This window comes from Aquarana catesbeiana, linkage group LG10, assembly GCF_042186555.1.
Source record: "Aquarana catesbeiana isolate 2022-GZ linkage group LG10, ASM4218655v1, whole genome shotgun sequence".
NCBI lineage: Eukaryota > Metazoa > Chordata > Amphibia > Anura > Ranidae > Aquarana > Aquarana catesbeiana.
The window spans coordinates 13,349,659-13,361,706 of NC_133333.1; the positions used below are offsets into that span (position 1 = coordinate 13,349,659).

Below are 12,048 nucleotides of genomic sequence, written 5' to 3' on the forward strand. Positions count from 1 at the left end.
CAAGAGTCAGAGCAGGCAGCAGACATTAGAAATATAAAAAAGGTAGCAAACGTCAGGGCAGGCAACAGACAGTAGGAATAACATTAAATGTAGCAAAGAACAGGGCAGGCAGCAGATAGTAGAAATATCCCTTAAACATAGCAAAGGTCAGGGCAGGCAGCAGACAGAAATATCCATTAAATATAGCAAAGCTCAGGGCAGGCAGCAGACAGTAGAGGTATCCATTAAACATAGCAAAGGCCAGGGCAGGCAGCAGACAGTAGAGGTATCCATTAAACATAGCAAAGGCCAGGGCAGGCAGCAGACATTAGAGGTATCTATTAAACATTAAATCCGCATTTGCATAAACTGAGCGGACACAGGTGGAGCCCCCTTTGCTCTATGGGTGGAAGGAGGGTGTAACCTCAGATCCAATCTGACTACACAGAAGAGGATGGATATCTCCCGTTTGTTATTCACGGACCGGTTTCCCGGTAGGGGGGTGTAAACAGACACAAGTCCGTTTACACCCGCTGGTCCATACAGATGAATGGAGCGTCCCATCAGCTCCACCTGAAAAACTGACAGACAAACCTGATCGGAATGGTCGTGTGAAAGAGGCCCAATTGTAGAAAAGGTCAGGGCAGACAGCGGGTGTATCCGTTAAACCTAGTAAGAGTCAGAGCAGGCAGCAGACATTAGAAATATAAAAAGGTAGCAAACGTCAGGGCAGGCAACAGACAGTAGGAATAACATTAAATGTAGCAAAGAACAGGGCAGGCAGCAGATAGTAGAAATATCCCTTAAACATAGCAAAGGTCAGGGCAGGCAGCAGACAGTAGAAATATCCCTTAAACATAGCAAAGGTCAGGGCAGGCAGCAGACAGTAGAAATATCCATTAAATGTAGCAAAGGTCAGGGAAGGCAGCAGGCAGTAGAAATATCCATAAAACGTACAAAGGTCAGGGAAGGCAGAAAGCAGTCCATTAAATGTAGTGCAGGTCAGGGCAGGCAGCAGACAGTAGAAATATCCAATAACCGTAGGCACAGGGCTTATGCACTATAAAAAGGGTCTTTCTGTGCCATGGACCAATCCCGCAGCTGGGGGGTGTGTGACCAGACTTGTGATCCGGCAGCTGACAAGGAAGATGGAAGGAGCTTGGAGGTTGCCTAACATGTAGACAGAATCAGAAAAAAAATAACAATTAAAATGCACATGGCGGGCAACGAATATATCACTTTCTGTCTAACCACTGGCTGAATAAAGAATAAAAGAAACCTCAATAATATGAAAAAAATCTCTCCAGTGAGGACACAGCTTGCAACTAAACCCTTTTTTCGGTGAATTGGCGAAAGGTTAAAATTTCCATCAGGTTATTATTACTGTGAGTGTCTTCTTCTCCCGGTGACAACCACTCCCCTCATTTCTTGAGTTCTCTGTAGTCACGGGACAGGAAGTGAAGTCACAGAGACAGGAAGTAAAGTCTCACCAATCAAGGACAGCAATAAAAAGTGACGGAATTATTTACTCTTCCCAAGTCTATTTAAAAGTAGAAAAAAAAAAATTTGGGGCGTAGTTGGGCTTGGTTTATATCCACTGTTTACCCTCACTAAAACTTCCATGAAAGAATGTAAAGGCCAATAATTACTGAGGATTAAATATGATCAAACCCTGTCCAAGGAATTCAAGATCCGGTACATTTTATACCAGCCATTAATTTAAATGTGCTAAGAAGACAGTCAATAAGGAGGTGACTTCCCTTAATATACACAAAGCAAATATATAAAAGAAATACGGAACAGCAAAACATGAAGACATTTCAGGCTGAGAGTGAGAGGTATGTCATCTACTCTATATGTCTTCTTCAATTTTGATTATCCTTTTTTACATTTATATTATACAATAGGAATCTTGGATGGGCTTCTGTTGTTGGCACCTACATGGAGAAAGGAATGTGTGCTACGCTATACACTAATATACTCTGTGTATATATAGCTATATATATATATATATATATATATATATATATATATATATTTACATACATACATAGATATGCTGTATCTCACAAAAGTGAGTACACCCCTCACATTTTTGTAAATATTTTATTCTATCTTTTCATGTGAACCAAATAAGTTTATCTTGGTCTCATCAGACCACAGGACATGGTTCCAGTAATCCATGTCCTTAGTCTGCTTGTCTTCAGCAAACTGTTTGCGGGCTTTCTTGTGCATCATCTTTAGAAGAGGCTTCCTTCTGGGATGACAGCCATGCAGACCAATTTGATGCAGTGTGCGGCGTATGGTCTGAGCACTGACAGGCTGACCCCCCACCCCTACAACCTCTGCAGCAATGCTGGCAGCACTCATACGTCTATTTCCCAAAGACAACCTCTGGATATGACGCTGAGCACGTGACCTCAACTTCTTTGGTCGACCATGGCGAGGCCTGTTCTGAGTGGAACCTGTCCTGTTATACCGCTGTATGGTCTTGGCCATCGTGCTGCAGCTCAATTTCAAGGTCTTGGCAATCTTCTTATTGCCTAGGCCATCTTTATGTAGAGCAACAATTCTTTTTTTCAGATCCTCAGAGAGTTCTTTGCCATGAGGTGCCATGTTGTACTTCCAGTGACCAGTAAGAGAGAGTGAGAGCGATAACACCAAATTTAACACACCTGCTCCCCATTCACATCTGAGACCTTGTAACACTAATGAGTCACATGACACCAGGGAGGGAAAATGGCTAATTGGGCCCAATTTGGACAATTTCACTTAAGGGGTGTACTCACTTTTGTTGCCAGCGGTTTAGACATTAATGGCTGTGTGTTGAGTTATTTTGAGGGGACAGCAAATTTACACTGTTATACAAGCTGTACACTCACTACTTTACATTGTAGACAAGTGTCATTTCTTAAGTGTTGTCACATGAAAAGATAGAAGAAAAGATTTACAAAAATGTGAGGGGTGTACTGACTTTTGTGAGATATATATATATATATATATATATATATATATATATGAATGTGAGTTAGGGACCTTAGATTGTAATCTCCCTGAGGGTAGGGACTGATGTGAATGTACAATGTATATGTAAAGCGCCTTGTAAATTGACGGCGCTATATAAGTACCTGAAATAAATAAAATAAAATAAATATATATATATATATATATCTCCAATGCAAAACGTTTACTGAATGTTCCCCATAAAATACGTGTGGGGACAGATTTTTAAAACTAAAACAATGCGAAGTATGGTGGATTAATCGACTCCAATCGTTGCATCCTCATGGGATGAATTGGGATTATGATCTGTATTTAGTTTTATAAATAGGATACATTTTGATTGATTGTAATGCTTTCTTGTATGTGTGAACAGAAACAAAAAAACTAACTAAAAAGACAATAATAATGCATGGAGAAGATTACATGGAAAGAAACAATGTATAGAGATGTGATAAATCATTGATATTTTGTAAATAGTTGTATCATTCTAGTTGACTACTGAGCCAGGGGGACGTAATGTGAGTGGTAGATTTTTGTATCAAATTTTGTGAACTTTTGTATAAAGCTATCACTAGTCGTGTGATTTTTTTTTCTTTATATAAAGATTCAACAGAAAGATGAAAGTCAGTGTGACAGTTCTGCTTTGCAGTTTGGGTAAGTTGTACAGATAATTACTACAAACTGTCACTTAGGGTGTATTTATGAAAAAATTGCATAGCAATTCACACAATGAAAGAGCACAAAAACAAATGTTATTGGGCTATTTCTTTTGCAGTTTGAAAGTTTTTCATTGCATTAAAATGGAAACCACCACAATCAGCCACTAGTTGGAGCTAAGTAACATAGGAAATTCCTATGATACTTAATACAGCAGTTGGCCACTAGATGGTGCTAATGAACAGCATTTTTTTCCTTAGAGTTACACCTTAACTACTTCAGCCCCGGAAGGTTTTACCCCCTAATGACCACAGCATTTTTTGTGATACGGCACTGTGTTGCTTAAACTGACAATGGAGCTGTCATGTGACGCTGTACACAAACAAAATTGATGTCCTTTTTTTTTCTTCTCACAAATAGAGCTTTCATTTGGTGGTATTTGATCACCTCTGCGGTTTTTATTTTTTGCGCTATAAACAAAAAAGAGCGGCAATTTTGGAAAAAAAAAAAAATATTTTTTACTTTTTGCTATAATAAATATCCCCAAAAAAGTTTTTAAAAATCAAACTTCTTCATCAATTTAGGCCAATATGTATTCTTCTACATATTTTTGGTTTTAAAAAAAAATCGCAATAAGCGTATATTGGTTTGCGCAAAAGTTATAGTGTCTACAAAATAGGGAATAGATTTATTGCATTTTTATTTTTATTTTTTTACTAGTAATGGCTGCGATTTGCGATTTTTAACGGGACTGCGACATTGCGGCAGGCCGGACACTTGGCACTTTTTTGGGACCATTGACATTTATACAGCGATCAGTGCTATAAAAAATGCACTGATTATTGTGTAAATGTCACTGGCAGGGAAGGGGTTAACACTAGGGGGCGATCAAGGGGTTAAATGTGTTCCCTGGGAAGTGTTTCTAACTGTGGGGACTGACTGGAGGAGGAGAGAGATCGTTGTTCCTACTTACTAGGAACAATCTGTTTCTCCTCCCCTGTCAGAACAGGGATTTGTGTGTTTACACGCACAAATCCCCGTTCTGGCTCTCATGCCCGCTTACGCAGGTGGCCGGCGGTGGTTGCGCCCACCGGCCACGCGCATCAGTTCCCCTGCCATGCAGAGGGCGTGTGCGTCTGCTATGGCTCTTAAAGGAGCCGCCATACATATATGGCGATTCGCTCAGGAGAGCCATCCTGCCGCCGTGTATGTACAAGAGCCGGTCGGGAAGTGGTTAATACACATAATGTAGCAACAATGTAATTTTTTTTTGTTCTGACATTTTTTTTTCTAGTGGTGTGTGCATTGCTCATTGGAAGTGGTAAGTTTTATCATCTTTTTTTCCTCTTCATTTTCATTTTATTTTCTTTCAGAACGTTTTAGGCCTCCTTCACATGGAGCGTACTAATGCATACCCTGTGCGCAGGCCACATTTATCCGCATGGGGAGTCGCCTGTGTTCAGTTCATCCTGTGTAGGCAGTCCCATTGCTGTCTATCCAGATGCTGCACAGACACAGGCACTGCTTCAAATTGGACATCTGTGCAGCCGCTGCATCCCAATAGACATCAGTGGGACTGCCTGCACAGGATGCACTGAACACTGGTGCATGTGGGACTTCCAGCACAGGGATGCAGGAAACACACATCCGCATACCAACAAACATGACATTGTCACGCCAACTCAACTGCCTGCTTTTTGCACCTTGACTACCATGTGAACAAACCCAAAGAGAGCACAACTCAAGGGCGTGCATTTAAAAAAAAAGGGCTGTCCGTCTATCGAAACTGTATTTTAAAAAAAGTTTGTTTAATTGGGGTAAAACTGAATGTTCTCAGGCTATATTCTCTGCAGCTCGAACATTATTCTTTGGGGGAAAAAAATTTGTGAAGGGGGGGGACCATAATATGGATACTAGATGGACTTGAGGATCATACTTATATTATGATGCTTAGCTCCATCTAGTGGTCATAATGCAGTATTTTCTCCATTCACATTGTGTTTGTTTTTTTTGTTTTTTGGGTTTTTTTTTCCCCCTTGATGGATGAACAGTTATGCACAATTTTTAAAAATATGCTCCAAGGTGTTTGCATTATTTCTGGCTTGAGCTCAGCTCAAAGATAATGGCATTATGAAAATTTGTTAGGCTGTAGTTATGTTATGTATGTTATTTTGTTTTGTTTTTTTTTTTATTCCTCCCATTTTGAATGTTCTCTTTGTTTCTGTATTGTTTTGTATGTAGTATGTTCCACAAAATCCAATCCAGGGCAGATTTAGTAATTTATAGATTGATTGCTTCAAAGAAGTTAGTTACACATTGCTTGAGATAGCCACTCAGTGGTCTGTTCATAAAGATTAGGCATATCAAGATATAGTTACTTACTAGGGTTGCCCGCATTCTCCACCATTTGCTAAAACCAATAAAGTAGGTATAAAAACAGCTAGGGGGTGTTGGAGAGGGCAAGTCTAAAGTAATTTCCCAAAAGTTCGCCAAATATGGAGTTAGAGCGATGTGAATATATGATGGTGCAATGTGATGAATATTAACTGGCGAATCTTTGGGTATAACCAGAATTCTATTATGAGAGCTCCTTGGCTGTACCAACTGGTGCAATAAAGCAGAAAAAAATAACTACCACCAGTCTAAGACCCCGTTCACTTCATTCATTTGGGTAATTAGGAATTGCAGCAAAACGCGTGATGTGCGATTTTTGCCTTAATTGTCACTTGTAAATACACGCCAAAATTTGGGGGAGCTGACATATATACAGGTGTGAGGGAGGGCTGGCATATATAGAGGTGTGAGGGGGCGGCATATATAGAGGTGTGGGGGGCTGACATATATTGAGGTGTGTGGGGGGGCTGACATATATTGAGGTGTGGGGGGCTGACATATATTGAGGTGTGTAGGGGGCTGACATATATTGAGGTGCGTGGGGGGCTGACATATATAGGTGTGTGGGGGCTGACATATCTAGAGGTGTGAGGGGGGCTGACATATATAGAGGTGTGAGGGGGAGCTGACATATATACATGTGTGAGGGGGCTGAGTGCATACAGGTGCCAGGGGGGCTGACATATATACAGGTGTGAGGGGGCTGAGTGCATACAGGTGTCAGGGGGCTGACATATATAGAGGTGTGGGGGGGAGCTGACATATATAGAGGTGTGAGGGGGCTGACGTATATAGAGGTGTGGGGGGGAGCTGATGTATATACAGGTGTGAGGGGACTGAGTGCATACAGGTGTCGGGGGGCTGACATATACAAGCGTGACGAGGGGGGCTGATGCATACAGGTGTGAGGGGGGCTGACATATATAGAGGTGTGGGGGGGCTGACATATATACAAGTGTGAGGGGGCTGAGTGCCTACAGGTGTCTGGGGGGCTGACATATATAGAGGTGTGAGGGGGCTGAGTGCGTACAGGTGTCAGGGGGGCTGACATATATAGAGGTGTGGGGGGGCTGACATATATACAGGTGTGAGGGGGCTGAGTGCGTACAGGTGTCAGGGGGGCTGACATATATAGAGGTGTGGGGGGGAGCTGACATATATACATGTGTGAGGGGGCTGAATGCATACAGGTGTCAGGGGGGCTGACATATATACAGTTGTGAGGGGGCTGAGTGCATACAGGTGTCAGGGGGCTGACATATATAGAGGTGTGGGGGGGAGCTGACATATATAGAGGTGTGAGGGGGAGCTGATGTATATACAGGTGTGAGGGGGCTGAGTGCATACAGGTGTCAGGGGGGCTGACATTTACAAGTGTGACGAGGGGGGCTGATGCATACAGGTGTGAGGGGGGTGGACATATATAGAGGTGTGGGGGGGCCTGACATATGTACAAGTGTGAGGGGGCTGAGTGCATACAGGTGTCTGGGGGGCTGACATATATAGAGGTGTGAGGGGGCTGAGTGCGTACAGGTGTCAGGGGGGCTGACATATATAGAGGTGTGGGGGGGAGCTGACATATATACAGGTGTGAGGGGGCTGAGTGCGTACAGGTGTCAGGGGGGCTGACATATATAGAGGTGTGGGGAGGCTGACATATATACAGGTGTGAGGGGGCTGAGTGCGTACAGGTGTCAGGGGGGCTGACATATATAGAGGTGTGGGGGGGGGACTGACATATATACAGGTGTGAGGGGGCTGAGTGCATACAGATGTCAGAGGGGCTGACATATACAAGTGTGACGAGGGGGGCTAAGGCATACAGTTGTGAGGGGGGCTTACATTTATTCAGATGTGTGAGGGGGGGGGGCTGAGTGCGTATTCGATGGGATGGCCCATGGGCAGGCCCTGGGGAATGTTGGTGGTCAGGAATGGTGATGAATATTAACTGGCAAATCTTTGGATTTAACCAGAATTCTATTATGAGAGCTCCTTGGCTGTACCAACTGGCAGAAAAATAACTACCACCAGACTAAGACCCCCGTTCACTTCATTCATTTGGGTAATTAGGAATTACAGTAAAAATGCGTGACGTCCGTTTGGGTGCCATTGGTGTGATTTTCGCCATAATTGTCACTTGTAAATACACGCCAACATTTTGGTTCCCTGAGCCTTTTTTTTGGCATGCGAAATGCGCATTGGGCAGCCAATTCAAGTGAACGGGCTGCCCTATGGTCAGCACGTGGAATCGTATGAAAATCGCGAGCCTGTGTGCCCGCTACGCAAAGTGGAAATGAGGCCCAAAAGATTTGACTGCACGCCAAAAAATTAAAAACCTTGATATTGGTGATGATGATGATAGCCGCTAATAGGAATTCATCAACAGCTCCAGCTCTAGTAAAGTGAAATCTGATTGGACGTTGTGGGTTATTGCTCTTGCTGACTGCTCTGTGCATTACTTAATGACATATTTTAATTTTTATTTGGTTTTTCCTTCCAACAGCATCAAGTGGTCCAGCTCCACCACCCGGTAAAATTACTATTTGGTTATTATAAAACTATGTGACAGCTGGGCATACTATCCTGTGACCATACAAGTAAAGGGTGACGGGCTCCCTTTACAGGTCTTTTAGATGTGGATCTTAGTGGGTGGTCTCTTAGGTGCGCAGATAACAATCTCTTGGGTTAGATTGGATGGGACTGAACATGGGGCTACATCAGAAGCACCCGCCCATGAGTTAGAGTGAGCTGGCTTAGAGGTTCCTAATATTTGGTGACCTGTTCATCCTGTGAAACTTCATGTACATTTATTCTATGCAAACGGGGACAACATCGGATGCTATTAGGCTGTTTTCTCACCAGGTCAAATGTTTATAATACAACATTAAGTGAATTTGGCTGTGGGACAGGAAGTGAAGGGAAATCTCCCCAATGGGGATACAGAGGGAATATCTATTTTAAGTTTGCACACTGAGATATGGGGTGGGGGTGTATGGTAATGGGTTTTTTTTTACGTCCCGGTCTATCAGGGTTTTTCTTTGTATTACAGGGGGCTGTCCAGAGAATGAAGAATTTGTTAGCTGCGGCAACAAATGTCTGACTACATGCAAATCCAGGGACGTGCCACTAGTGTGCAACCGAATGTGCTACATCGGCTGCGACTGTGTGCAAGGATACCAGCGCAACAGTGCCGGCACCTGCGTCCAACCAGAGGAGTGCAGCTAAATCATTTGTATGACGATCGTTTATGAATGGGAGAATGTTTCCTCCAATGTCACATGTAGGAATGACAATAAAACGGAATGAATAGATTGCATTTCCTGTCTGATTCCTAGAATGATATGCTTGTTTTGTGGTCAGGATCCTATAGACTTCACATCCAACCAGGAGACAGTCATTGTATAGAACCAATCACAGAATAAACATGCAGCATTGTATCAGCTGAGCGTGCAACTCAATCAGCTTACCGATCACAGTGCGGGCTTTGTATGGGGGTGTGAACATCATAGTACACGCCTACACTCTCTGATAGGGCACCCCCGTACAAGACCACTCTCTGATAGGGTGTTCCTCCTACAGCCTACGTTCCGATAGGGCACCCCCAGGTACAAGCCTACGTTTCCAATAGGGCGCCCCCAGGTACAAGCCTACATTTCCAATAGGGCGCCCCCAGGTACAAGCCTACATTTCCAATAGGGCGCCCCCAGGTACAAGCCTACGTTTCCGATAGGGTGCCCCCAGGTACAAGCCTACGTTTCCGATAGGGCACCCCCAGGTACAAGCCTACGTTTCCGATAGGGTGCCCCCAGGTACAAGCCTACGTTTCCGATAGGGCACCCCCAGGTACAAGCCTACGTTTCCGATAGGGTGCCCCCAGGTACAAGCCTACGTTTCCGATAGGGCGCCCCCAGGTACAAGCCTACATTTCCGATAGGGCGCCCCCAGGTACAAGCCTATGTTCCGATGGGGCACCCCTAAATACAAGCCTATGCTCCCATAGAGCGCCCCCAGGTACAAGCCTACCCTCCCATAGGGAGCCCCTCCGTACAAGCCCATGCTCCAATAGGGCACACCCCGTACAAGCCTACGCTCCAATAGAGTGCCCCTCTGTACAAGCCTACACTCCGATATGAAGCCCCTCCTACAAGCCTACGCTCTGATAGAGTGCCCCTCCAATAGGGCACACCCTGTACAAGCCTACACTCCAATAGGGCGCCCCCAGGTACAAACCTACACTCCGATAGATTGCCCCTCCATACAAGCCTACGCTCCCTATAGGGCACACCCAGGTACAAGCCTACATTCGGATAGCGTGCCCCTCTGTACAAGCCTACACTCCCATATGGCGCCCCTCCTACAAGTCTACACTCTGGGATTTAAGGTTTAGGTCTGGAGACATGCTTGGCCAATGCATCACCTTTACCCTCAGTTTCTTTAGCAAGGCAGTGGTGGTCTTGGAGGTGTGTTTGGGGTGGTTATCATGTTGGAATACTGCCCTGCGGCCCAGTCTCTGAAGGGAGGGGATCATGCTCTGCTTCAGTATGTCACAGTACATGTTGGCATTCATGGTTCTCTCAATGATCTGTAGCCCCCCAGTGCCAGCAGCACTCATGCAGCCCCAGACCATGACACTCCCACCACCATGCTTGGCTGTAGGCAAGACACACTTTTCTTTGTCCTCCTCACCTGGTTGTCCCCACACACGCTTGTCACCATCTGAACCAAATAAGTTTATCTTGGTCTCATCAGACCACAGGACATGGTTCCAGTAATCCATGTCCTTAGTCTGCTTGTCTTCAGCAAACTGTTGGCGGGCTTTCTTGTGCATCATCTTTAGAAGAGATTTCCTTCTGGGACAACAGCCATGCAGACCAATTTGATGCAGTGTGCGGCGTATGGTCTGAGCACTGACAGGCTGACCCCCCACCCCTTTAACCTCTGCAGCAATGCTGGCAGCACTCATACGTCTATTTCCCAAAGACAACCTCTGGATATGATGCTGAGCATGTGACCTCAACTTCTTTGGTGGACCATGACAAGGCCTGTTCTGAGTGGAACCTGTCCTGTTATACCGCTGTATGGTCTTGGCCACCGTGCTGCAGCTCAGTTTCAGGGTCTTAACAATCTTCTTATAGCCTAGGCCATCTTTATGTAGAGCAACAATTCTTTTTTTTTCCAGATCCTCAGAGAGTTCTTTGGCCATGAGGTGCCATGTTGAACTTCCAGTGACCAGTATGAGAGAGTGAGAGCGATAACACCAAATTTAACTCACCTGCTCCTCATTCCCACCTGAGACCTTGTAACACTAACAAGTCACATGACACCGGGGAGGAAAAATGTCTAATTGAGCCCAATTTGGACATTTTCACTTAGGGGTGTACTCGCTTTTGTTGCCAGCGGTTTAGACATTAATGGCTGTGTGTTGAGTTATTTTGAGGGGACAGCAAATTTACACTGTTATACAAGCTGTACACTCACTACTTTACATTGTAGACAAGTGTCATTTCTTCAGTGTTATCACATGAAAAGATAGAAGAAAAGATTTACAAAAATGTGAGGGGTGTACTCATCTTTGTGAGATACTGTTATATATACATATACAGGGCTCAAAATTTCAAGTCCTGAGCTACTAGAAAGGCCTCAAGGGTTACTCGCCACCAGTTGCCCCACCCAATCCCTACCCTGTCCCGCCCCTAAACACACCCTTATAAATTATCTCATGAAATGACACTTAAATGTTTCATGCAGAATTAAGTTCTAAAAATAAATATTAACAACAACTTTATCTGTGCCCATCAGCAGTGGCCGAGCTCCTCTTCCTTCCTCCTGCAGTCCGCGCGGTACAGGACTCAGGAGATTCAGTTTCCTGTTCCCGGCCGGACTGACAGGAAGTGCACACACTGAGTGCTCACTTCCTGTCAGTCCGGCCGGCCAGGAACAGAAAACTGAATCTCCTGCCGTGTGGTATGCGGTAGGGAGGGGGGTTAAAAAGAACACAGGGGGGGAGTAGTAAGG

The 12,048-nt window shown here is 44.6% G+C and overlaps 1 protein-coding gene across 2 annotated transcripts; it reads left to right on the top strand.

Annotated features, from left to right (window-relative positions):
- Positions 1–1,675: 1,675 nt before the first annotated feature.
- Positions 1,676–9,349, top strand: LOC141110354 (chymotrypsin inhibitor-like). Of its 2 annotated transcripts, XM_073601656.1 has the most exons (5): positions 1,676–1,817; positions 3,587–3,636; positions 4,934–4,960; positions 8,537–8,563; positions 9,083–9,349. In XM_073601656.1, exons 1-5 carry the CDS (start codon positions 1,789–1,791, stop codon positions 9,256–9,258), a joined length of 309 nt encoding a protein of 102 aa, XP_073457757.1. In that variant the 5' UTR covers positions 1,676–1,788; the 3' UTR covers positions 9,259–9,349. The 2 variants fall into 2 exon arrangements, with proteins under 2 accessions (XP_073457757.1, XP_073457758.1); XM_073601657.1 differs by lacking the exon at positions 4,934–4,960.
- Positions 9,350–12,048: the final 2,699 nt, after the last annotated feature.

Bases quoted from the DNA above. Each gene is read 5' to 3' on its own strand.
- LOC141110354 (XM_073601656.1), top strand. From the start codon at position 1,789: ATGAAGACATTTCAGGCTGAGAGTGAGAG. The intron at 1,818-3,586 runs GTATGTCATCTA...CTTTATATAAAG, and splicing joins TTTCAGGCTGAGAGTGAGAG to ATTCAACAGAAAGATGAAAG. The intron at 3,637-4,933 runs GTAAGTTGTACA...TTTTTTTTCTAG, and splicing joins AGTTCTGCTTTGCAGTTTGG to TGGTGTGTGCATTGCTCATT.